The sequence below is a fragment of the Oryctolagus cuniculus genome, chromosome 3 (assembly GCF_964237555.1).
Source record: "Oryctolagus cuniculus chromosome 3, mOryCun1.1, whole genome shotgun sequence".
In the NCBI taxonomy this organism is placed as follows: domain Eukaryota; kingdom Metazoa; phylum Chordata; class Mammalia; order Lagomorpha; family Leporidae; genus Oryctolagus; species Oryctolagus cuniculus.
The window spans coordinates 88,660,302-88,687,771 of NC_091434.1; the positions used below are offsets into that span (position 1 = coordinate 88,660,302).

The window sequence follows — 27,470 nt, forward strand, 5'->3', positions numbered from 1 at the left end:
TAATAATAGCCAGAAGAAAACTGCTATATATTTAAATTTCTAATTCCCAATTATGAGCTACATCATAATTAGGAATAAAAGAATAATTCAGATAATAAAGAATAGAGGTAACAGCTAACAACTTATGGGTTTGTGTCATTTATTTCACAAGACGACATAGAAAAAGCCTATTTGGTTAACTGAAGGATATCTAATCTATTGTTGGTGTATATGATTAGGCCAAAATCACAGCAGTCTACTCTGAGGTCTTTTAAATAAACTTTATATAGATTCTATTATTAATGGATACAACTGAAAATCATTATGCTTAGTGAAATAAGTCAGTCCCAAAAAGACAAACATAATATGTAGTATTTAATACAGAACACCAAAAATGTGTAAGAATGAAATGGACGTCTTGTGATTTGACTGTTGCTTTTAGCCCTGGTTTATATTCCTGTGGACTGTTGAATACGATGGTTAATGGTACATTAAGCCTATGATAATAAGTGGACTGAAATTATGCTTTTAAATAATTAAGAAAAAGGAAGGAAGGATGGGAATTGAGGAAGGGAGAGAGGGAGGGAAGGAAGTATGATTATCAGAACTGTACCTAGGAAATACATGAAACCTGTTCTCTTTATATTAATACAAGTTTTAAAAATCAAAACTAAAGCAAAAATTTATATTATTAAACTATTTTTGTTTTCTTCCCAAGAGTCATAAGCAAAGGCACTGCAGAACCTGAAAGAAACATGATTTTGACCATGTCTAAGAGAGACCCTCTCCACAGTGACAGCATTATCACATCACTTCCCCAGCTGTGAATGCTCCCAGGAAAAGGACAGATGTGAAAAACTAAGATGTAAACTCTTGATGCCCTAGAGCTAACTTGCCTCTATTTTTTAAACTGAGTTCAAATTTCAAAATACTCATTTGAAAAAAATTTCAGACAATGGTTTGGGGTGGGAGAAGAAACCTAATGCGTCTGCTGGCACTGTGCCAGCCTGCTTGTCATCGGCCTGCATTCCTGGAGCAGCTCCATCAGCTGGAGGTGGAAAAGCTAAAACGCAGTTTAAACTGAACAGAGGTTGGAGGGGAAGAAAAACACCCAATATGCAAAACAGAGAAACATCAATCAGTATCTCCAGTTGGTCATTAGTTAGGATAATCAGAAGCACTATAAGTTCCTGTATCCACATCTAAGAGATATTTGGATAGTAAAGGAAATCAGGAAAGAAGATTCAAAAATCTGGGGCTTTCCTCAGATATCAAGGTCTATAGTTTATCTTGTAGATTTTCTAGTAATGTATGCAAAACCTCTACAAATTCAAGTCCTAAAAGATTAAAAGTCTATCCTCCCCCCCCCCCCTTATTATCAAGGGGGAAAATAAAAGGAGGAAATAAAGAGGATATGAGAATGGCTGGTAAACCTGCCAGGGAAAAGAGAGGGCATGGAATCTGAATTTTGCAAGTGATTTCTAGATGCATACATATATATTTAAATCACGACTTGTAATCATTTGAGATGAAGATGATTGCTTTACTGCAGTCCCGGATAGCTGACTACATTCTCTCAACCACTGCGAGCAACATAAAAGAAATTAAAGCCATCACATCACAATGAATTATTTAGGGTTCTTTCATATCACAACAACTAACATCACAGCTTTGTCCTATTGTGAAATCAGCATCAAACGGAGGCTGACTTCAGGCAGCCATATACATCTTTTGACATAAGAGAAACTGCTTAAGATGTTGCTCAGTCCAAGACAATATTCAGCATTATTGGAATAAAAGGTAAAAATGCTACGTTATCATAATGATTTTATATTTCTGAGCATGTCAGGTTGACCTCATCAAAAAAAAAAAAAAAAAAAGAGAATCATACACAAAACTTAGAAGGAATTTTTGAAAATTCTTCCAAATTCTACCAGAGTCCTTGAATCTGCTGCCATCCTTACCCCCAAAATGATACAAATCTTCAGTACATGGGTGTAAAGGAGCAGGCCCGCCAATTTACTGCTTAATAAATCCCTTCCTCCTTTAATCCCTCCCTCAATGACACCCAGCATGTACATAGACTGCTAGAAAGAGAGGAATCACATAAGAATTGATCTGATCAAATATTTAATGCCTCTATCAAATTTCTGACAGTCCAAAACTCTCTGATATTTTCAGAAAACTGGAGCAAATGATTTTACTGAGCATCTAAGAACCACAGGTGATAAAGATACTGTAGCAAAACTCCATTAATGAAAGGGTTTCCCCAGTCTTCCCTCCTCTCTTACCTTGCCAGAGTGGCTCCTCCCTTTCCATCCTATGAAATTGTGCCACTACTTTCCTGTCGAATGTCACAGCAACTTGCAAAGTGGAGGAGAGGCTAAAGACTTTCCAAGGAATTCAATTACCACAAGTTTTCTAGGAAGATAGAAATCAGGAGGCATTATTTTCTGACTGACCTCACCAAAAGCATAATTTTCAGACTACTATCAAGTCATTAACAGAAAGAAATGTATATCCCAATCTAGAAATACTATTAACACTTATAATACAAAAAAAACCCACAATTAAAATGGGTGTTAAAAAGGAAGTGTATGGACCCATTCAAAATGATCATTTATAGAAAACCCAATTGGTTTCTACTGAAAAATAGCAGGTGACTAATCTAGATAAGTGATCTGAAATTTATTTGTACTTGCCGAAAGGCAGCTGATTAAGCAGTTTATAAAGAATTTACCCAGAGGTTAACACATATGGACTCAAGAATAAGATCCCTTGGTGTGATAGCAGTCGCCAGGCTAAGGCACAGAGGGTAAGGAAGCAATTCAGCCTAGAGATGAGTGAGCCGCCAAATGTCACAAGCTTCAATATTAGAACCAGTTTGCTTATTTACTTGAAAGATTAAAGTCCTGAGGAAGAAAGGTGAAAGAGTGATGACATTTCTGATATAAAGCTGGAGAACTTTCAAATTGAAGCTGCTATTCATGAAGGAGGTTGAAAGCTATGCTTTCTAGTATGTTAGCTCTGGTGCAGGAAGCGTGAGCAGAACCAAAGTCTTTTAGAAGGGACTCATCCAGAGAAAAGGCGGGGGCAGGGGGAGAGAGAAGAGGAGGAGGTGGGAGGAACGAATATCTCATCCACTGACTCACTCCCCAGATGCCCACAATGACTGGGGATGGGGCTGGGATGAAATAAAGCTTAGAGCTGGGAACTCAGTCTACATTTCCCATGTGATAGCAAGAGCCCAGTTACTTGAACCATCACCACTATCTCCCAGGGTCTGCATTCGCAGGAATCTGGAGTCAGGAGCCAGAGCTAGAAATCAAACGCAAGTATGATATGGGACACAGGCACTCAACCAAATGACCACTACCAAGCACTCTATCTTAAAGCCAAATATTTTATTTCTCATTACTGAGTTTTTTACAACTGTAACAATCCAAATACAATCCAATCTGTAAGGAATAAAACAATTTAAGCTAATAGTCTTTTGAAAATCTTTTCATTTCTATAATTGGATTTAATTATACTTAGGCTATGTATAGAAATAATGAATTTTAAATTTCTCAGATTTTGAATAAATTCTACATGAGCAAGCAGAATGTGCACCTTTGCTCCAGGATTAACAATTCTGTCAAAGTATAATATGTAGGAAAATTATCATGCAGAATTTTTTATTATCTTCTTTAGGATGAAATCCCCACAAAATCAGGACTGTCTTTTATCATAGCTTAAAATCCTACTGCATTCCTAGAAAAATTAGAATGCAAGTACATCACCTAAAAGTGTAGCCAAGTATATATTAAAGTACAATAGAAGTAGAGAATTTAGGTTACAGATTTTAGAGAAAAATGAACAAACTCTAATACAGAATCTATAGACTCAAACCATGTCAATTATCATTCACATTAGCATGATTATCAACTCTGCACCATCGTAGGAGATTGTAGCAATGGTGTGATCTTTTTATCCAAATCCTTCTGATCCCTTTACTTTGTCAATTCTATGGTGTTTTTCTACATTTCAGGTACCACGGCTGGTTTCCCCAAAAATTCTCCCACAAGCAATTGCAACCTCTTTATCTGTTATCATTTGAAAAATTATTTTGGTCTCCACTCATTAAGGACTTCAAATGACAAATCATGAGTTAATGGCAAAAAGTAGACATAACTTAATCCAATATTATGTTTCAGAGGTAGACCTAGCAGGAGATCCTCATGTCATTGAAGGCATACTATCAGTAGGTATAGTTCTAGCACAGGGTTTTTATAAAAGTCTGAGTTGGAGCCAGCCATTCTATTTTCTGGCTTGCTAAAATAACTAGTCTTCACCATTGCCATCCTCCAGCCTCAACTGATATCGCCCAACAGGGCTGCCAATTTTTGACTTGAACCTCCAGAACCATAGCTCACAATAAGCCTCTTTTCATCATAAGGATACCCTTTCTCAGGAATTATTTAGAAGTAACAAAAAGCTGACTAATAAACAAATTCCCAGACAGAGGTTGTCCTTGCAAACACCTGCTCTGCACCCATGTTCATCTACCTAGCTGCTCTAGAAAACATGTAGTACTGAGTCAAGGCCATGACAGATTTGAATATTATTTTAGTGATGCACTTAAGTCTTTGTTCGCTCTGTCAAATTTCTTTCTGAAAAATTCTCTTAATGTCTTTTCCAAAATTTTATCACTTTACTTGAGTATCTTAAACAACATTTCTGCATTCTTTCGCATCAAATGACATGAATGATTCACAAGGAAAATAGTAATGATCAGTCTAGTCAGGTTGGAATGACCCGAATGCCTCCCCCAAGTTAAAAACAAACTTATGTTCATACGTATTTCCCTCTTGATTTAGAGGATGATACAGCCATGCTCCTGTTCAAAACCAGCTCCTTTCTCAGCATCATTTACTGCTTCCACACCCAGTTCCTTCTATTGCGTGTATCTTAATTAGTATAGTATATTTGTTACAATGAATCAACCAATACTGAAGCATCATTTTTAATTATAGTATATAATTCAACATTTTCTCAATTTTTAACTAACCACCTTTTTTTGTTCCAGGATCTGATCAAGATGCTACATTACACTTATTTTTTTGTTACAGTTTTTAATATTTTATTTCAGAAAAATTTTAAATTTACAAAACAAAAATCGTGATGTAGTAATACAGAGTTCCCATATATCCCTACCTCATTTCCCCTGTTAATAGCTCATAGTAGTATAATTGTCACAATTCAGAAAGCCCACCAAGGTTCCTCAGTTTTTTAATCCTAACACATTTTATCCCCACCATCTCTCCCAGCCTCTAATAATCAAGATTCTATGTTAACTGTAACTTTGTTTTTGTTTTTAGTTTCAGCTCTCATGCATAACAGAGAACATGTGAAACTTGTCTTTCTCTCTCTGGCTTGCTTTGCTCAATATGATGTCTTCCAGCTTAGCTCAATCCATTTTGCTGCAAATGGCAGGATTTCATTGTTTAATAGCAGAATAATATTTCATGGTGTGTATATATATATATATATATATATATATATATATGCACCACATTTTCCTTATTCATTCATCTGATGATGGACACCTTGGTTGATTCCACATTTTGGATATTGTGAATAATGCTGCTATAAACATAATAGAGCAGATATCTCTTTGTTACAATGGGTTCATATCTTTTGTGTATATATCCAGTAGTGAGATTACTAGATCATATGGCAGTTCTGTTTCTAGTTTTGTTTTGTCTTTTTTTTTAGGCAAGGTAGCAAAGTTTATTGTGGTAGGGCATCTGTCAGAACCTACTAAGAGTATATAAGAGGGGCCGGCCACTGCCTGCATCTAGTTTAAGTCCTGGCTTCTTCACTTCCAATCCAGCTCCCTGATGATGTCCCTGGGAAGGCAGCAGAGGATGGCCCAAGTGCTTCAGCCCTTGGGCCCACATGAAAGAACCTCCTGCCTCCTGGCTCCTGGCTTCAGGCCAAGCCCTAGCCCCCACCTCCCCCTGCCCCACACCCCCAGGTTGCAGCCATTTGGATGGAGGATCTCTCTCTCCTAGTTTCTCCTCTTTCTGTAACTCTCTGCCTTTCAAATAAGTAAAATAATTTTTAAAAAAGGAGTGTAAGAGTTCCTCTTTCTCAACATCCTCACCAGCAATTGTTACATTACATTTGGTCATCACAACTCTCCACAGGCTTCTCTTGACTATGACAGGTTCTCAGACTTTTCTTGTTTTAATGACTGACAGTTTTGAGAAGTACTGAAAAGTATTTTGTAGAATGTCTTTCAACTTGAATTGTTCTGATGTTTTTCTCATGATTAGACTGGAGTTACAGGGGTTTGGATAAGGAAGATCACAGAGGAAAAATGACATACTGATCACTTTTATCAAGAGTGCACACGGTCAACATGACTTAACGCTGCTGATGTTAATCTTAATTATCTAAGACAGTGTTTGTCAGGTTTCTCCACTATACACCCCCCCTTTTTAAATTTATTTTTGGAAGGAAGTAACTAAATTCAGCCTACACTTACAGAAGTGTATGTATTATAAATTTGTTATTATTCAATGTTATGTCAACTATTGTCTTTTGCATTGAAGTATACATTTTAGAATTAGTTTGTCAGTTTCTTTGGAATACTGTGCTGGAACTTTTATCACAACTGCATTTAATTTATAGATCAAGTTGATCAGAGATTTTTATCATAAATCAGTATTAGTTTTTGTCAAATACTTCTTCAGCTTCTACTGATATTATCATATAGTTCTTCATCCTTAATCTGTCGATACAGAGGATTACCCTCTGATTTTGAAAGTTGAACTAGCCTTCCATATATGTAAGTTTATTTAAACTTACTTGATTAAGTGTATAATTCTTTTTATATGTTGTTGGATTTGATTTTCTAATTTTTGTTGAAGATTTTTACATTTATATTCATGAAGGATATTTGCATATAATTTTCCTCTTTTGTAATATCTTCATCTGATTTTTGTACTAATGGAACTCTGGCTTCAGGAATGAGTTAGGAAGTATTCTCCCTGAATCACTGATAATTCTTGGGAGATTTCAACAGTGAAATTATCTTGGCATGGTAACTGTAAAATAAAAGCTATTATTAATTCAATTGATTTCTTATTTCCCTTATGAGGGTTTATTTGCATCTTTAAAGGAATTGCTTAATTTGATCTATGCCATCAAATTGTATTTCAAGAGTTTTTCTTAGCATATTAGTTTGTTTCTTGTTATTATAATGAAATACTCAAGGAAGACTATAAAGAAAACAGGGCTATTTTAAAGATTTTAAAGGTTCAATATCCAAATAGCATGATGCAGGCTCTGGTGAGGACCCATCCTTGAGTATATTACATCATAACAAGAATTCAGGTGTACCTATGTATCTGGTCTTTGCCTTTCGTATAAAGCCACCAAAATTCAATCATGCCAGCTTCACATTAGTGATCTAATCTACAACTAATCTCTTTCCAAAAGCCCTACCTTTAAAAACCGTTAATTGCACTAAGTTCCCATCCTCTTAATATCATTAACATGTAACTTTAGAGATTAGACTACTACATGAGTTCAAAGCGATAAATCATATTCAGACCATAGCACTTAATTCCTTTTTTTTTATCTTTTCAATGACAATGGACTCTACAGAGATACTGTAAGTTTTGTTTCTTATATTGATACCATGTGTCTTTTTTTTCTTGGTTAGTATGGCTTAAGTTTTATCAAATTTATTGATTCTTATGTAGAAATACCATTTGGTTTAATGGTTTGTCATTGATTTTTATTTCATTGATTTCTGCCCTGATTTTTATTATTCCCTTTATTCTGCTCACTTAGCCTAAATTTCTCTTCTTTCTCTATTAAATAAATAAACTGACCAAAGATCTCTCTTTTAATATATGGGGGTACTTCAGCAAGTTTGTGGGTAAATAGAATTAAAGGATAAGCTTGTTTTATTGCAAAAATTGTGAATTCTTTGGGTAGTTTTTCTATGATATGTTTTGTGAACTTTTTGAAGACTGCTTAAATTTGTGTAATGCTATAAATTTCCCTCTACACACTGCTTTTTGGCATTCCACAAATTTCTATAAGTTATGTTTTCACTAACGTTTAGTTTAAAATTTCTTTTTTTTTGAAAGTACACAAATCTACCATTTTATTTATTATTTATTTATTTTTATTTTTTTCTCTTTTTTTTTTAACTTTTATTTAATGAATATAAATTTCCAAAGTACAGCTTATGGATTACAATGGCTTCCCCCCCATAACGTCCTGTGGGCAGCCACAGGTAGTGGCTCCCTTTGTTTACACTTAAACATATGAATGGAGACTTCCCGGGCACAGACAATTAGGGTAGGGAGATTCCAGGAAGAGGCAGGAAGAACCTAAACCTCTCACAAGAGATAATATAGATAATCAGTCACACCTGAAACCTGCATTTATCACCTAAGTGTTTTATTGTAACCTTAAGAGCCTTTTTGATATGTAAATCTTTTGTGCTCCTTCTTGTAAACAACTGATCATGTTTAAATACCACTGGATTTATTCAATAAATGAGCCTTGATCAGGACTTGTCTTGGCTCCATTCTTTGCGTCCTTGTCCCCGCATTCCCACTCTCTGTTTCAGGAAAACCCAGTTCATTGTGCCGCAGGCCAGCACAACGTCCCTCCCACCCACAACCCTCCCCTTTCCCTCTCCCTCTCCCCTTCCATTCACATCAAGATTCATTTTCAATTCTCTTTATATACAGAAGATCAGTTTAGCATACATTAAGTGAAGATTTCAACAGTTTGCTCCCACACAGAAACACAAAGTGAAAAATACTGTTTGAGTACTAGTTATAGCATTAAATCACAATGTACAGGCCGGCGCCGCGGCTCACTAGGCTAATCCTCCACCTAGCGGCGCCGGCAGACCGGGTTCTAGTCCCGGTTGGGGCGCCGGATTCTGTCCTGGTTGCCCCTCTTCCAGGCCAGCCCTCTGCTGTGGCCAGGGAGTGCAGTGGAGGATGGCTCAGGTGCTTGGGCCCTGCACCCCATGGGAGACCAGGAAAAGCACCTGGCTCCTGGCTCCTGCCATCGCATCAGCGCGGTGCGCCGGCCGCAGCGCGCCGGCCGCGGCGGCCATTGGAGGGTGAACCAACTGCAAAGGAAGACCTTTCTCTCTGTCTCTCTCTCTCACTGTCCACTCTGCCTGTCAAAAAAAAAAAAATCACAATGTACAGCACACTAAGGACAAAGATCCTACATGAGGAGTAAGTGCACAATGACTCCTGTTGTTGACTTAACAAATTGACACTCTTGTTTATGGCATCAGTAATCACCCTAGGCTGTTGTCATGAGCTGCCAAGGCTATGGAAGCCCCCTGGGTTCACTAACTCTGATCATATTTAGACAAGGCCATGGTCAAAGTGCAAGTTCTCTCCTCCCTTCAGAGAAAGGTACCTCCTTCTTTGATGACCTGTTCTTTCCACTGGGATCTCACTTGCATAGATCTTTCATTTAGGTTTTTTTTTCCCCCCTCCGAGTGTCTTGGCTTTCCATGCCTGAAATACTCTCATGGGCTTTTCAGCTGGATCCACATGCCTTAAGGGCTGATTCTGAGGCCAGAGTACTGTTGAGGACATCTGCCATTCTATGGGTCTGCTGTGTATCTCACTTCCCATGTTGGATCATTCTCTCCCTTTTGATTCTATCAGCTAGTATTTGCAGACACTATTCTTGTTTATGTGATCCCTTTGGTTCTTATTTTTAAAGATTTATTTATTTATTTGAAAGGCAGAGTTATAGAGAGGCAGAGGCAGAGAGAGAGAGAGAGAAAGAGAAAGAGAGAGACAGGTCTTTCATTTTAAGATTTCTCTGACCCATGTGTTCTTGGAAGTGTTTTTTTCCTTTTTCTGGGTTTCAGAGTTTGGGAATTTTTCACATTTCTTTATGTTCCTTGTGATCTTTAATTGTTTTATGGTCTGAGAACATATTTCAGAAATTTCTATTCTTTTAAAATTTTACAGTGCATATTGTATATTTTATGCCTCATGATCAGTTGTGTGTCAATGAATGCTCCATGTTAGCCTAAGAAGGATTTATATTTGATTGTTAATAGATGGACTATCCTATCATGTCAACTGTATCAAGCTGATTGACAGTGAGAGTCATGTCATCTATATCCTTACTTGCCTTCTGCCTGGTTGCTCTATCAATGACTGCAGAGAGGTATTAAATTCTTCAACTATAAAAGTGGATTGGTCTGTTTCTCCTACCAATTAATCAGTTTTTTCCTGTAGTTTTTTTGATGCTCTTTTGCTAGATTCAGATACATTTATAATTGTTTTATCTTCTTGGAGAATTATTATCATTAGTCATAATGAACCTTTATCATTGTTTAATGACTCCCTTTATCTATAATAATCTTCCTTGTTCTGAGGTCTGCTGAATTTAGAATTAAAATAACCACTCAAACATTCCTTTGATTAGTGTAATCATAGAATATCTTTCTCTATCACTTTACTTTTATCTCTCTGAAACTTTTCATTATACTGAATTTTTGTAGACAACATAGAGTTTGGTCTTTTTGTTTGTTTGTTTTTAAAAATCCTGACAATGTCTTTTAGTTCATATATTTAGATAATACACATTCAAAGTTATTTTTGATATAGTTGTTTTAATATTTACCAGGCTTGTTACTGTTTACTGTTTGTCAATTGTCCCCCTCTCTTTTTCCTGTCTTCTCTGCTTTCAGTCAAATAGTTCATATGATCCTGTTGCATCTTCTCGCTCAGATTATCAAATATATTTCTTTTAAAAGAGTCAATGCAATCCCAATGAAATACCAATAACATTCTTTGCAGAACTAGAAAAAGCAATCCTAAAATTGATTTGGAATCACAGAAGACCAGAATAGCCAAAGAAATCCTGAGCAAGAAAATCAAACTGGAACCATCATAATACCTGACTTCTAAGCATAGTACAAAACTATAATAATTAAATCAGCATGATACTGGCATCAAAGAAAAAGAATACAGAGCTCAGAAATTATTCCACATATGTATAGCCAACTGATTTTTGCCAAAATTGCTCAGACTATACAGGGGAATAAGGATAATTTCTTCAACAAATAGAGTTGGCAAAACTGTATTTATATATGTAGAAGAATTAAATTAGATCCATATTTCTCAAAATATACAAAGATCAACTCAAGATGGATCAAAGACCTAAATTTAAGACCTGAGACTATGAAGTTGCTGGAAGAGATCATAGGGGAAACACTCGAAGACATTGGTGTAGGGGAAAATTTCTTGAATAAGACCCCCAAAGCACAGGCAACAAAAGCAAAACTAAATAAATTGGACTATATCAAACACAGATGTTTTGCAAAACAAAGGAAAAGATCAAAAGAGTGAAGAGATATTCAAAATAATGGGGAAAATATTTGCTTGTTAAATTTCTTATTTGGTAAAATATAAAGCCTTTTTGCTATAATGTAATTTTAAAATATGCTATCTCAAAAACTAAAAAAAAGAAAGAGAAGGAAGGAGGATATGAGGGAAAGAGGGGGAAAAAGGGAGGTATAAAGGGAATATCATTATATTCTTAGAATTGCATCCACAAAGCATGTTGAATCTGTTGAAAACTAATTACAATTAAAATTTAAATATTTAGAACTTACTCATTGACTTAGAGTTTACAATACATATATTTTAATTTTCATTCATATAAAGAGAACAGATTTCATGTATTTCTTAGAATTCCAAGAAAATGTCGGCACCACGGCCCACTTGGCTAATCCTCTGCTTGCAGCACCAGCACCCAGGGTTCTAGTCCTGGTTGGGGCGCTGGATTCTGTCCCAGTTGCTCCTCTTCCAGTCCAGCTCTCTGCTGTGGCCTGGGAGTGCAGTGAAGGATAACTCAAGTGCTTGGTCCCTGCACCTACATGGGAGACCAGGAAGAAGCACCTGGCTACTAACTTCGGATCGGCGCAGTGCGCAGGCTGCAGTAAGCTGGCTGTAGCGGCCATTTGGGGGGTGAACCAATGGAAAAGGAAGACCTTTCCCTCCGTCTCTCTCTCTCTCTCTCTCACTGTCTAACTCTGCCTGTCCAAAATAATAATAATAATAATAATAATAATTCCAAGAAAATAACCATACTTTCTTCCCTCCTTTCCTCGATCCTCCTCCTTGTTTATTTTTCCCTTTACTTTTTGCAATAACATAATGTCAATTTAATTTATAATTACATGCTTAATGCACCATTAACTATAATGTTCAACAAGTATAACTATTCTGTGTCCACTTTGAAGTAATATTATACTGTTTCATGTGTTGTAGAAGTACCTTATAGTAGAATATTCCTAATCCCTCCCTCCAATCCCTTATGACTCTGTTATCATTCACTTCAGTTTTCTATATCCTATAATCCCCACTCATTATTACTATTATTGTTTCAAAAGGTGACTTTTTAGATTAAAAGTTAAAAACAGTAATGACTTTATTTGTTCCTTCTCTGTTGCTCCATCTTTCTTTGTATAGATATGTGTTTCTGAGGTGTATTTTCCTTCTGCATGAAGAACTCCTTCTAACATTCTTGTAGGAAAGGTCTGCTGGTGATAAGTTCTCTTAGTTTTTGTTTGTCCATTTTTTAAAAAAATATTTTATTGATTTATTTAAGAGGTAGAGTTACAGACAGAGGGAGAGACAGAAAGGTTTCCCATCTGCTTGTTCACTATCCACATGGCCAAAACAGCCGGAGCTGAGCCAATCCAAAGTCAGGAGCCAGAAGCTTCCTCTAGATAGCCCATTCAGGTGCAGGGGCCCAAGCACTTGGGTCATCTTCTACTGCTTTCCCAGGCCAAAGCAGAGAGCTGGATCAGAAGAATAACAGCCAGGACAGGAACTGGCACCTTTGTGGGATGTTGGCACTGAGGGGGAGGTTTACGCTACTACACCACAAAGCAGCCCCTTTTGGCTTTTTTTAAATTAATTATTTTTAAGGAATATAAATTTCAAAAGTACAACTTTAACAACAATTAAAAAAACCAACATTCAGGTTCTAGGAGTTCCTGAAGGCATGGAGAGAGAGAAAGGATTAGAAGGCTTTTTTAGTGAGATACTAGCAGAAAACTTCCCAGGTTTGGAGAAGGACAGAGACATCCTAGTACAGGAAGCACATAGAACCCCCAATAAACATGACCAAAAGAGATCCTCACCACAACACGTTGTAATCAAACTCCCCACAGTGAAACATAAAAAAAAAAAGATTCTAAAATGTGCAAGAGAGAAACGTCAGATTACTCTCAGAGGATCTCCAATTAAACTCCCAGCAGATTTCTCATCAGAAACCCTTCGGGCTAGGAGGGAATGGTGAGATATAGCCCAAGTACTAAGAGAGAAAAACTGCCTTACCAGAATATTATATCCTGCAAAGCTATCATTTGTGAACGAAGGTGAAATAAAGACCTTTCATAGCAAACAGAAATTGAAAGAATTTGTCACCACTCATCCAGGCCTACAAAAGATGCTTAAAGATGTGTTACACACAGAAACAGAGAAACACGGTCATCAATACAAAAGAAGGTAAAGGAAGAAAGTCTCCTAATAAAAGATCACAGGAAGTTCCAAGCATGTATTAGAAATATCTTTGGAAAAATGGCAGGGCAAAGTTACTACTTATCAATAGTCACATTGAATGTTAATGGCCTCAATTCTCCAGGTAAAAGACACAGACTGGCTGAATGGGTTAAAAAACAAAACCCATCTATTTGCTGCCTACAAGAAACACATCTTTCCAGCAAGGATGCATGCAGACTGAAAGTGAAAGGTTGGAAAAAGATATTCCATGCCAACAGAAACCAAAAGAGAGCTGGCATAGCCATCTTAATAACAGACAAATTAAACTTTAACACAAAAACTGTTAAGAGAGACAAAGAGGAGCACTATATAATGATTAAGGGATCAATTCAACAGGAAGATGTAACTATTATAAACATATATGCACCTAATTACAGCGCACCAGGTTATTTAAAAGAGATGTTAAGGAACTTAAAGAAAGACTTAGACTCCAATACAATAGTATTGGGGGATTTCAATACTCCACTTCCAGAAATAGACAGACCAGACAGAAGATCAACAAGGAAAGAGCAGATTTAATCAACACTATAGCCCAAGTGGATCTTGTCGCTCCCCCTCTTCGCGGAGGAACGACACAGGACCCTGCGCTGTTCTTTTGTCTGCTCGGCCCTCCCCAGGTTTGCTGCTGGTTCTTCCCGGGTTGGCTACCGACCCTTCCACCTCCGTGGAAGGGCGGTTCCCCCTGCCACTTTCCCCACTTCCGCGGGGGAGCGGCACACCGCCGGCCGGCTCTCTCGGGGGCTGCTCAGGTGTTCCTCAGGTGTTCCTCGTGCATGTTGTCTCTCTCCTCCTTTATAGTCCTCTTCCACCAATCCCAACTCTGCTACCCACATGCCGAGTACGCTGCTCTCCTCCAATCAGGAGTAGGTCCTGCTGCTTATTGGTTGAACTGGAGGCAGCTGTGTAGAAGCTGTTTACTCCTCTCCCAGAGCCATATTCTGGGAGAGCAGATGCATAGAATAAGTCTTAATTCGAGTAACTTAGTCTAATCTGAGTTGCTCCCCACAGATCTAACAGATATTTACAGAACTTTTCATCCTACACTTAAAGAATTCACATTCTTCGCAGCAGTACAGGGAACCTACTCTAGGACTGACCACATGCTAGGCCATAAAGCAAGTCTCAGCAAATTCAAAAGAATTGAAATAATACCATGCATCTTCTCAGACCACAGTGGAATGAAGCTGGAAATTAGCAACTCAGGTTGATGGTATCAGGTCTGTGTGGATTAATAGAGTAACCGCTTTCAGGGAATACCTAGAGGCATGTAGTGAATGTGGCCAGGGAGCTCCAGGGTGCTCCAGGGTGTAGGGAATGCTGAGGTGACACCCAGGTTGGGTGTGGTAAATCTCTAAGTTTTTTTTTTTATCAGAATGGATGTTTGTTCTGTTTCATTGGCTTAGACTCAGCTCAATTTCTCTCCTCAAAGGGCACAGTGACTGCTAGCCCCAGGGGATATAATATTCATCCGTGCTTCCACAAGGATCATGCAAAGGATCTGTTCAGTCCTCAGTATAAGCAGATTTCCCAGCAATGTCCCTCACCAAGGAACCAGGGAGCCCTCAGCATGTGGAGCCTTCCACAGTGACTGCCCAAAATCCTAGCCACACCCTGAGCCTTCCCACACAGCCTCAGTGTTTTCACAGTCCAGTAGCCTCAGTGTTTTCACAGTCCTGGTACACAAAACTCCCAAAGTCATGAGACCCCAGCTGCCTGTCAGTTCTCCCTACCAGACTCAGGAGTCTCCACTCAGCTGGTTGCTGGGTACAGACACAAGCTGGCACAGCTGGTACATATGTCCAAAATGATGCCCATTCTCTATCAGCTTATTACAGGGCACTGTTGCAGGGTGATCAGAGAGAGAAATGTGCCCCTCCTTTTTTCCCCCTCTAGTTTGGCAAGTACACTATTCCCCACAGGGCTCCAAGCTGTATTCCCTCCAGGCTTTTCCTGCAAGTTTATCGCCAGTGGCTTGGGTTACTACAGTCTTGTCTCATCTCACTCTCCAAAGCTGGTATGGAGGCTCTTGGCTGCTGGAGTCCTGATTTGTGCATGTCCACACCCTCCACATAGGTCTGCTGTATCCCTCTAATTTTCATGGAGCTTTCTCTGCCATTTTCTCCCTAACTCTTCCCTGAGACAGCACTCTCTCCACTTTTTTTTTTTAACTATTTTCTCCTAGACTAGAGCAGTAAGCTCCCTCCCTACTCTGCCATCTTAATTCAATCCTTCATGCTTGTTTTAAATACACTGTCTGACAATTTTAACATCCTCGTCATATCCAGTCTAGTAATGATGACTGCTTTGTCTTTCAGATTGTGTTTTTCTTTCCTTTTGGCATCTTTGTAATTTTCTATTGAATATCAGACAGATTAAATTTTTCCAGAGGCTTCAAATTCTCTTGTGTGCTTTTTTGGTCTCTTCTTGATTTTTGATGTCTCTCCTCAGAGAAAGTCTGCATCTTCATCTCTTTAATCTGTAATGTATTATTTTCATACTGTAGTCCTGTTAGTGTGATGGTAAGATGTAGAGGAGGCAAGCATTCTACAATCTAATTAAATTTTAGTCTTTTAATGCTGCTGCATATCCATCATATAATCTTCACATGTGTGTTGGGAATTAGAAATTAATACCCCAAAAGTGAAGGGCTCAGAAGCAGCCTTGTGGAAGTAAACCTGTCTCTTTCTGTCATCCTGTCTCCTGCTTCCCTTTCTCCCCCAAGGCAAGCCATAAAAACTAGAATTCTTTTCCACAAAAGAAGCTGTAAAACTAAAAATAGCATTCTTCTCTTCCCTGGCCTTTTTGTCTTGCAGCTGACCATAAAGAAATTCTCTGAACTACCTTGTCTAATAGAAGATCATAAACCCTTCATTCCAGAAATGGTCCTGCCTGATACTTGGGAGGAAGGAGTGCAGCATAGAGAGGCCAAGAAAAACCTGCACAGGCAGGCCTTCCTAAATTTCCCCACTTAGCCTTCTGCATTAGATTATACCCTTTTCAGTAAATCCTATTTCCACATGGCTGTCCGTGCTTCATTGAACTTAAGATAAAAATAGATTTTTCACCCTGACTTGGTGTCTTAAGTCTGAAGGCTCTCATATGGTGTAAACTATGATCAAAAAACTTGTTATGCCTTCCTCTTGTTATGCCTCCCTCTTGTTATGCCTCTTGGTATAGCTATCTTGGCCATGACCCTGTATGATGGGCAAGAGGGGGTTATCATCCCCTTTTCCTGCTCTACATATGGTTCTCCAAAAGGCTAGTAATTTACCTCCAGCCCCTTATTCTCTTCCTTGGCTCTGGTGTTCACCATCTATTTCTTGAATCCCTTATTTTGTTAGTGATTTTTTTTCCTCTTAGGCCATAGAGGAAAGCTAGAGGGGGTTTGGTTTGGCGGAAATTCCTTTCCTCCAGCTGGAATAAGAATGGTAAAGTCTTTTCCCTTACAGAGAAGACTTCAGTTACAGAGGACACTCTAAATGTACATCACAATGATTATTTATTCACTCCCTAACCAAAGTGAGGAGCGGAATTTTCTCAGAACTTTACCATGACTTACCATGAAAGAATGTGGGGGGGGTTCCCCTAAAACTGCATATCTCAGGAATTTTAAACTACCTACCAGAATAGTTGGGAGATTATATAAGGAATGTACCTAAAGTGCTTAATTTATTGCTGGCATATGATATTCAAAAATGGTCAACTACAGCTACAGTAATCAGAGTTCCAGGTTCTATATTATGTTTAAGGAATAATTAAACTCTCTCAAGTAGCAATATAGAAGGAAAAACAAACATGAACATTAATATGCATTATAATAATTACTACTGATATAGGCAGGCAGATAGGAGAAAATCGATTAGGTTTGTGAGCTGGAAGGAAGACCACATCCCCATGTGATCTCATGCCCCTACCTGCCCCAACCGTATGCCCACCTGCCTATCAGACTATGTAAACACTCCCCCTTTGGGAGTAAATTAAAGGCCTGGAACAAGGTGGGCCCTCCCCTTGTTGGCCTTGGTCCTCTTGTTGCCCTGCAGGCCACACTCTGCTTTCCTGCCTGCGTGCTTCCTCCACGTGGCTTGCTCCTGGAAGTCTCTTATAGACTTCTCTTTCACCCCTAAGTAAAGCCTTCACTCTCCTGCCCATTTCTCTCACTGGATAAAATCCTTAATAACTTACCATGTTGTCTGGTCTATTTGAGCCAGTATTCAGAATTCTTCTCCAAATACATAGCAAGAGCCCACAGGCTTATTAATATTGGAAATTATTAATAAGCAGTCCAATATCACTAAACTTTGATATTGCTAGTTTATCTAACTGCCTGAAGAAAGTAAGAAAGTATACATTAAGGATGTAGTATATTCTATTTCCTAGTATTTCATTAATGAATTAGTCAACCAATATTTATTTAGTGCCTACTACTTGGCTTGCATTTAGTTAAGGCTTTGTTACTTCTAATTTAGGGCTTAACTTGGTATTTTAATTTTCAAAATCTGCAAAGAGACAATGACATTATTTGCAGCATAGAAAAAAGAAAACTGGAGATCAAGGAGGACTAATGATTTTCATAAGTTTCTCAACAAATTGTATCTCCCTATATAAAGGAGATAATACACTCTGTATTTTCCTCCCAATTTGAGTCACTTAGCTTAAAGCACTTTGGAAAAGAAAAGGGAAAAAATTCCTCACATTGATTATATATTTTAAAACAGATTTGTTATCTGGTACTTTCTACATCAGCTAAAAAATGTCAGGTAAAAAAATGAACATATGCAATAACTAGTTGTTCCAGTACATTTTTCTTCATCTAAACTGCATCATACATAAAATAGTCATTAGATTATACACTCTAAATTAAGTAGGTAACTTGATATTCAGGAGCCAAAATATCAACCCAGTCTGAAGTGGGTATAAAATTGGAAAATTGGTACTCACTTAGCTCAGCACTTAAATCACCTGCAGTGCAGAAAAGGCAATTCTAAACTCCTTGAGACAGCTTCTTTGCTGGGAAATAATGGATTAAATCATGGCCAGTTTCTCTATATTGGTGATCATGATACTCTAGGTACAATGAGGAAATAGCTTATAGATCTGCCACGAAATGAGTGAGAAAAATGTTCTCAGCTTCAAATGGATATTTCCCATTTCCTGCCAATGAACCAGAGCACAATCAAGGAAGACTATGTTGTCCGAACAAAAATATCTTATTGAAAATGGAATTTTATGTTTCTATTTATTCTTAGTAATAAGGAATCTATCTTCAAACCTTCTCATTTCCTACAGGTTTCCAGAAAAAAATTCAGAGGAAATTACTCCATGTTTGAAGAATAAATTCCTGACTGATGTGCATGCCTTAAGATGCATCATAAACTGAGGGTCCTATGAGGTGGCCATCCCCGAAAGAGATGTTGTAATAAAGTCTCACTGAACATGTAACAATTCTGCTTCACGTACATTTATTGAAAATCATGACATACTTATGTTCCTACTCATATTGTAGCCAGCTGAAAAGACTGGCACTTCCTTACCCCTTACAATGACAAAAGCCACAGTCACTTCAAAGATTGTACCTTTTCAGAGAGCTGAGGTCACAAGGTAACCAACTAGCCTACATTCTGTGGAGATAAAACATAGAACATGAGCACTTTATCACGAAGGACAGATGCCGACAGAGGCAGCTTTGAAGAATTCAGCTGGAATTGCTAGCAAATTGGTAGAGGTCGTCATGGGCTGGAGGAAGTGTGAACCAACATGGTCAGCATTGTGGCATAGTGGGTACAGCAACTGGCTGCAGCGTCGGGATTCCATAGGGACTCCGGTCTTTGTCCCAACTGCTCCACTTCAGCTCCAGCTCCAGCTCCTTGCTAATGGCCTGAAAAAAGCAACCAAAGATGAACCAAGTGTCTGGGCCCCTGACACTCTTGTGGGAGAGCAGATGAAGCTCCTTGCTCCTTGTTTTGGCCTGGCCCAGGCCTGGCCTGACCTTTGCAGCCATTTGAGGAGTAAACCGGTGGATGGAAGATCTCTTTCTCTGTCTCTCCCTCTCTCTGTAATTCTGACTTTCAAATAAATGAATAAATATTGAAGTTTAATAAATATTGGAGTTCACAAATAATTTCCTTTCCATGGACTTCACCATGTGTTTAAAAACATTAATGTAACAAAAAACACCTGGAAGAGTCCAGTGAGCCTGCCTTCATGGTACAGCTCTGCCGGAGGCAAACAGCAGCCCTGTGGGAAGAACACAAAGCCCTGCCCAGGTCCTCCTCCCTTACCTTTCCCATGGCCCCCAAAGAACAGAAATCTTGGGGTTAGAAGGAAGGACAAACACTGGTAAAAACCCTTTCTATCTGGAGATGAAAATAGGAAAAACGTTCTACTCTTGGGAGGAAAGACAGAAATACAGGCTGGGCTTAGAACTTAGAACGACAGCTGGAAAGGAACTCATTAGAAACACTAAGCCGTGCTCCAGAGACTCAGGGCATGGTGCTTGCCCAAGTCTAAAGCTTCATCAGAACAACAGAGCATTTCTTGCCCACCCACAGGGCCAAGAGAACAAGTACTGACTCACATGCCACGATGGAATGTTGTTGCAACAGGACTAGGAGAGAGAAGCTATCTGAGGCAAAGCTGACAGGGAAGACACAAAGGTGAGGGTGGAACAACCATTAAGAAACCTCGTGGTAAATGATCCCCATGAAGAAACCTGGTAAATGATTCCCCCATCCTAAACATAAAATATCCCGAAAAGATTTTAAAGCTCGTGGTTCTTTCAAGGTGCCCGTTGCAAAATCACCACAACCAACAACAACAAAAAAAATCTGACTTCAGCTCAACTCCAGACTAAGTAAGTCAAATCCTCACATCAAAAACTTAGCAAGAAAAAAGGTATGCTCATTTCCAGGAACAAAACTATTCATTTTAGTCTCTACTACCATACATATTTAAATCTCTTTTTTAATGTTTGTAAAGATTTATTTATGCATTCAAAATTCAGAGCTACACAGAGAGAGGAAGAGACAAAGAGTTCTTCCATCTGCTGGCTCACTCCCTAGATATACACAAGGGCAAGAGCTGGGAAAAGCCAAAGCTAGGAGCCTCTTCCACATCTCCCACGTGGCTGTAGGGGCCCACACACAAGGGCTGTCTTCCACTGCTTTTCCTAGGCCATTTATCAGGGAGCTGGATTGAACGTGGAGCAACCGGGTCTTGAACCAGCTCTTATATGTGAAGCCAGCATTCTAGGGGGTGGCTTTACCCACAACTCCACAATACTAGCCCCAATACATAAATCTTTTTTTAAAGACTTATTTATTTGTTTTTTTTTATATTTTTTAATTTTTATTTAGTAAATATAAATTTTCAAAGTACAGTTAATGGATTACAATGGCTCCCCCCCAATAATTGCCCTCCCACTCGCACCCCTCCCATCTCCCGCTCCCTCTCCCATTCCATTCACATCAAGATTCATTTTCAATTCTCTTTATATACAGAAGATCAATTCAGTATATATTAAGTAAAGATTTTATCAGTTTGCCCCCACACAGAAACACAAAGTATTAAATACTGTTTCAGTACTAGTTATAGCATTACTTCACATTGGACAACACACTAAGGACAGATCCCACATGAGAAGTAAGTACACAGTGACTCCTGTTGTTGACTTAACAACTTGACACTCTTGTTTATAGCATCAGTAATCTCCCTAGGCTCTAGTCATGAGTTGCCAAGGCTATGGAAGCCTTTTGAGTTTGCCGACTTCAATCTTATCCCAACAGGGTCATAGTCAAAGTGGAAGTTCTCTCCTCCCTTCAGAGAAAGGTGCCTCCTTCTTTGATGGCCCCATTCTTTCCACTGGGATCTCACTTGCAGAGATCTTCCATTTAGGTCCTCCTTTTTTTTTTTTTTTTTTTTTTCCAGGGTGTCTTGGTTTTCCATGCCTAAAATACTCTCATGGGCTCTTCAGCCATATCCGAATGCCTCAAGGGCTGATTCAGAGGCCAGAGTGCTATTTAGGACATCTGCCATTCTATGAGTTTACTGTGTATCCCACTTCCCATGATGGATTATTCTCTCCCTTTTTGATTCTATCAGCTAGTATTACCAGACACTAGATTTGTTTGTGTGATCCCTTTGACTCTTAGACCTATCAGTGTGATCAATTGTGAACTGAAATTGATCACTTGGACTAGTGAGATGGCATTGGTACATGCCACCTTGATGTGATTGTATTGGGATCCCCTGGCATGATTCTAACGCCACCATTTGGGGCAAGTCCGATTGAGCATGTCCCAAATTGTACATCTCTTCCCTCTCTTATTCCCACTCTTATATTTAACAGGGATCATTTTCCAGTTAAAATTTAAACACCTAAGAATAACTGTGTGTTAATCACAGAGTTCAACCAATAGTACTAGAAAAAAGAAAAAAAAAAGAAAAATACTAAAATGGATAAAGTATTACATTGTACATCAACAGTCAGGACAAGAGCTGATCAAGGTCACTGTTTCTCATAGAGTTCATTTCACTTCAACAGGTTTCCCCTTTGGTGCTCAGTTAGTTGTCGCCGATCAGGGAGAACATATGATATTTGTCCCTTTGGGATTGGCTTAATTCACTCAGCATGATGTTTTCCAGATTCCTCCATCTTGTTGCAAATGACCGGATTTCGTTGTTTTTGACTGCTATATAGTATTCTATAGAGTACATATCCCATAATTTCTTTATCCAGTCTACCGTTGATGGGCATTTGGGTTGGTTCCAGGTCTTAGCTATTGTGAATTGAGCTGCAATAAACATTAATGTGCAGACAGCTTGTTTGTTTGCCAATTTCATTTCCTTTGGGTAAATTCCAAGGAGTGGGATGGCTGGGTTGAATGGTAGGGTTATCTTCAGGTTTCTGAGGAATCTCCAGACTGAATTCCATAGTGGCTTAACCAGTTTGCATTCCCACCAACAGTGGGTTAGTGTCCCTTTTTCCCCACATCGTCACCAGCATCTGTTGTAGGTAGATTTCTGAATGTGAGCCATTCTAACTGGGGTGAGGTGGAACCTCATTGTGGTTTTAATTTGCATTTCCCTGATTGCTAGTGACCTTGAACATTTTTTCATGTGCCTGTTGGCCATTTGGATTTCCTCTTTTGTAAAATGTCTATTGAGGTCCTTGGCCCATCTCTTAAGTGGGTTGTTGGTTTTGTTTTTGTGGAGTTTCTTGATCTCTTTGTAGATTCTGGTTATCAATCCTTTATCTGTTGCATAGTTTGCAAATATATTTTCCCATTCTGTTGGTTGCCTCTTCACTTTCCTGACTGTTTCTTTTGCAGTACAGAAACTTCTCAATTTGATGCAATCCCAAATGTTAATTTTGGCTTTGACTGCCTGTGCTTCTGGAGTGTTTTCCAAGAAGTCATTGCCAGTACCTATATCTTACAGAGTTTCTCCAATGCTCTCTAATAATTTGATGGTGTTGAGTCGTAGATTTAAGTCTTTAATCCATGTTGAGTGAATTTTTGTGTAAGGTGAAAGGTAGGGGTCTTGTTTCATGATTCTGCACGTGGAAATCCAGTTTTCCCAGCACCATTTATTGAATAGACTGTCCTTACTCCAGGGATTGGTTTTGGATCTGTGATCAAATATGAGTTGGCTGTAGTTGTTTGGATTTATTTCTGGTGTTTCAATTCTGTTCCTTTGGTCTATCCATCTGTTTCTGTACCCGTACCATACTGTTTTGATAACAACTGCCCTGTAGTATGTCTTGAAATCTGGTATTGTGATGCCTCTGGCTTTGTTTTTGTTGTACAAGATTGCATTTCTGATAGATTTCCCTGTTTGCTGGCATACAAGTCCTTGTAGTAATTTCTGATGATTCTTTTTATTTCTGTGGTATCTGTTGTTATGTTTCCTTTTTCATCTCTGATTTCATTGATTTGGGTCTTCTCTCTTCTTTTTTTATTTAGTTGGGCCAATGGGGTGTCAATTTTGTTTATTTTTTCAAAAAACCAGCCCCTCATTTGGCTGATCTTTTGTAACTTTTTTTGGATTCAATCCTGTTTATTTCTTCTCTGATTTTCATAATTTCTCTTCTCCTACTAGATTTGGGTCTGGTTTGCTGCAGATTTTCCAGATCCTTGAGATGCATTGAAAGCTCATCTATTTGGTGCCTTTCCAGTTTCTTGATGTAGGCACCTACTGATATAAACTTTCCTCTTAACACTGGTTTTGCTGCATCCCATAAGTTTTGGTATGTTGTGCTGTTATCCTCATTTACTTCCAGAAAATGTTTGATTTCTCTTTTAATTTCTTCTATGACCCATTGTTCATTCAGGAGCATGTTGTCCTATCTCCATGTGTTTGCGTATGCTCTAGGGATTCCTGGGTTGCTAATACAACTTCATTCCTTTATGGTCTGAGAAGCTGCATGGTATGATTCTAATTCTTTTGAATTTGCTGAGACTTGCTTTATGGCCAAGTATGTGATCAATCCTAGAGAAGGTTCCATGTACTGCTGAGAAGAATATAAATGCTTTATGTGTAGGATGAAAAGTTCTGTAAATATCTGTTAGATCCACTTGGGATATAGTGTCATTTAAATCTACTATCTCTTTGTTGATCTTCTGTCCTGTTGATCTATTTCTGAGAGTGGAGTATTGAAGTCCCCCAGTACTATTGTATTGGGGTCTAAGTCTCCCTTTAAGTCCCTTAACAAATCTTTTAAATAAACTGGTGCCCTGTAATTAGGTGCATATACATTGATAAATGTTATATCTTCCTGTTGAATTGATCCCTTAATCATTGTATAATGCCCCTCTTTGTCCCTCTTATCAGTTTTTGTGTTAAAGTTTATGTTGTCCGATTTAAGATGGCTACTCCCACTCTTTTTTCATTTCTGTTGGCATGGTATATCTTTTTGCAGCCTTTCACTTTCAGTCTGTATGGATCTTGGTTGGAAGATGTGTTTCTTGTAAGCAGCAAATAGATGGGTTTTGTTCCTTAAGCCAATCAGCCAATCAGTGTCTTTTAACTAGACAGTTCAGGCCATTAACGTTCAATGTGACTATTGATAAGTGGTAACTTTGCCCTGCCATTTGCCAAAGATATTTTCTAATATATGCCTTGAATTCCCTGTGATCTTTTGCTGTGAGGTTTCCTTCCTTTACCTTCTTTCATACTGATGACTGTGTTTCTGTGTGCAACATATCTTTAAGCATCTTTTGCACGGCTGGATGAGTGGCGACAAATTCTTTCAAATTCTCTTTGCTATGAAAGGTCTTTATTTCACCTTCGTTCACAAATTAGAGCTTTGCAGGATATAATATTCTGGGCTGGCAGTTTTTTTCTCTTAGTACCTGGGCTATGTCTCGCCATTCCCTTCTATCTTGTAGGGTTTCTGATGAGAAGTCTGCTGTGAGTCTAATTGGAGATCCTCTGAAAGTAATCTGACGTTTCTCTCTTGCACATTTTAGGATCTTTTCTTTCTGTTTCACTGTGGAGAGTTTAATTACAACGTGTCATGGTGAAGATCTCTTTTGGTCATGTTTACTAGGGGTTCTATGAGCTTCCTGTACTAGGATGTCTCTGTCCTTCTCCAAACCTGGGAAATTTTCTGCTAATATCTCACTAAAAGGCCTTCTAATCCTTTCTTCCACTCCATGCCTTCAGGAACTCCTAGAACCCGAATGTTGGGTTTTTTAATAGCATCCTGTAGATTCCCCACAATATTTTAGATTTCTAATTTCCTCTTCTTTCCTTTGGCTAGACTGTATCCTTTCCCGTTCTCTATCTTCGAAGTGCGATATTCTCTCTTATGCTTCACTCATTCTGTTTTTAAGGATCTCTAATGTGTTTGTCATTTGATCTATTGAATTCTTCATTTCATTATGATTTCTCGTCACTATCACAGTTTCGTGTTCTACTAGTTGTTTCATTTCATTTTGATTCCTCCTTAATATTTCATTTTCGTGAGAAAGATTTTCTATCTTGTCCATTAAGGATTTCTGTAGTTCAAGAATTTGTTTTTGAGAACTTCTTAATGTTCTTATCAATTTTTTGAGATCCACTTCTTGCATTTCTTCTATCTCATCATCTTCATAATCTTGAATTGGGGTGTCTTTTTCATTTGGGGTCATCATAGCGTCTTCCTTGTTCTTATTACCTCAGTTTTTGCGTTTGTTGTTTGGCATATTGGAGATATTTGGTTTCTTCAACTGTGGTGTTTTTTCTTGTTAAACTATGACTCTAGATTAAGTGGACTGTCTGTTTTTGATGGAGCCTTAGAGGCATGAGATGGGTGTGGCCTGAGAGCTCTGTCTGGATCCTCAGGGTTCAGGGTGTGCCAAAGGTGACACTCCCAGGTTACGCATGGTAAATCTCTCTTTCTTTCTTTCTTTCTTTCTTTCTTTCTTTCTTTCTTTCTTTCTTTCTTTCTTTTTTTCTTTTTTGATTCAAAAGGGAAGTAATTTCGCACAGCTGAACAGAATTGGAGGTAGTTAGCAGGCAAATGATATACCCACAGGAGCCAGAGATTGGAAGCTCTTTCCCAAGGACCACACAGGGAATCTGTCCTGCCCTCAGTGTGGGCTCTAATTCTCCTGCAGTCTCCCACTGGGTTGCCAAGGTTACCGAATTACAGCGTCTCTGGAGAGTACTCATGTGAATTCCATGAGTTCTCTCCCTCACCATCTCTTTTTTCACAGTCTCAGTTCAGTAGCACCACACATTCACTAGGTCCTAATCTCCTGTTAATTCACCCCCCCTCCCTCCAGATTCAGGTTTTTCTGCTAGGCTCAGGGCCGGTGCAGACCTGAGGTCGCCCTGCTTATGACATATGTCCAAGATGGTGCCTGCTCTTTGTTTTGCTCACCTATGAGAGGTGAGCAGAGAGAGAGAAACTCGTGTCTGTATCGGTCACTTTTTTTTTTCTCTCTCTCTTCTAGTTAGCCTGGTGAACTTTTACCCATGGGGTCGTTCCTTTTAGTCTCCTCTTTCTGCTTGCCTGCCAGTGTCTCGGGCTATTGAGGTGTGGCTCACCTCACGTTCCAGCGCTGGTGTGTTGAGTCTGCTGCTGGTGTCCCAAACTGTGTGCTCCCATGCTCTCCACATAGGTCCACCAAAGTCTTAACTCCAGAGATTGATGTTTGCTCAAGTTTTACTGAGGCAGTTTGAGCTTCTTCAATTTTCCTCCTCCCCTTCCAGTGCTGGCGCGCATACTCCTGCGGCTCAGGCAGCTCCGGGGGCCCCCGCGGCTCCAGCGGCTCTGGCGGCTCTTGCAGCTCAGCTTCTACAAGGGGGGTGACCTTGCTCTCCCCGTAGGTCCTCCAAATCACAACCACTAGATCCGGAAGAGTTTTCTCTGCAATTTTTTCCTGATCCTTTTCCTGAGGCTACCGTAACTCCACTTTTATTAAACTATCTTTTCCCGGAATATTGGTACATGCCCTCACTGTTCCGCCATCTTGGCTCCGCCCCCATACATAAATCTTTAACAACAACACCATTAAAAGAAAAGACGAAGAAGAAGTATATGTAAAAGCAAGAATAATTGGAGCCAGTGCCATGGCTCACTTGGTTAATCCTCTGCCTGCAGTGCCGGTTCTAGTCCCAGCTGCTCCTCTTCCAATCCAGCTCTCTGCTGTGGCCCGGAAGGCAGTGGAAGATGGCCCAGGTCCTTGGGCCCTGCACCCGCATGGGAAACCAGGAGGAAGCACCTGGCTCCTGGCTTCGGATCAGCGTAGTTCCGGCCATAGCTGCACTGGAGGGGTGAACCAATGAAAGGAAGACCCTTCTCTCTGTCTCTCTCTTTTACTGTCTATCTCTGTCAAATAAATAAATTTTAAAAAAAGCAAGAATAATTAGCACATG

The 27,470-nt window shown here is 39.0% G+C and overlaps 1 protein-coding gene across 1 annotated transcript in view; it reads left to right on the top strand.

Annotated features, from left to right (window-relative positions):
* LOC127491530 (coiled-coil domain-containing protein 66-like) overlaps window positions 1-26,944 on the top strand; it is a 189,644-nt gene extending 162,700 nt beyond the window's left edge. The window contains 1 exon segment of the mRNA XM_070069881.1: window positions 26,805-26,944. Coding sequence (XP_069925982.1) covers window positions 26,805-26,944 — 140 coding nt within the window.
* The last annotated feature ends 526 nt before the right edge of the window (window positions 26,945-27,470 follow it).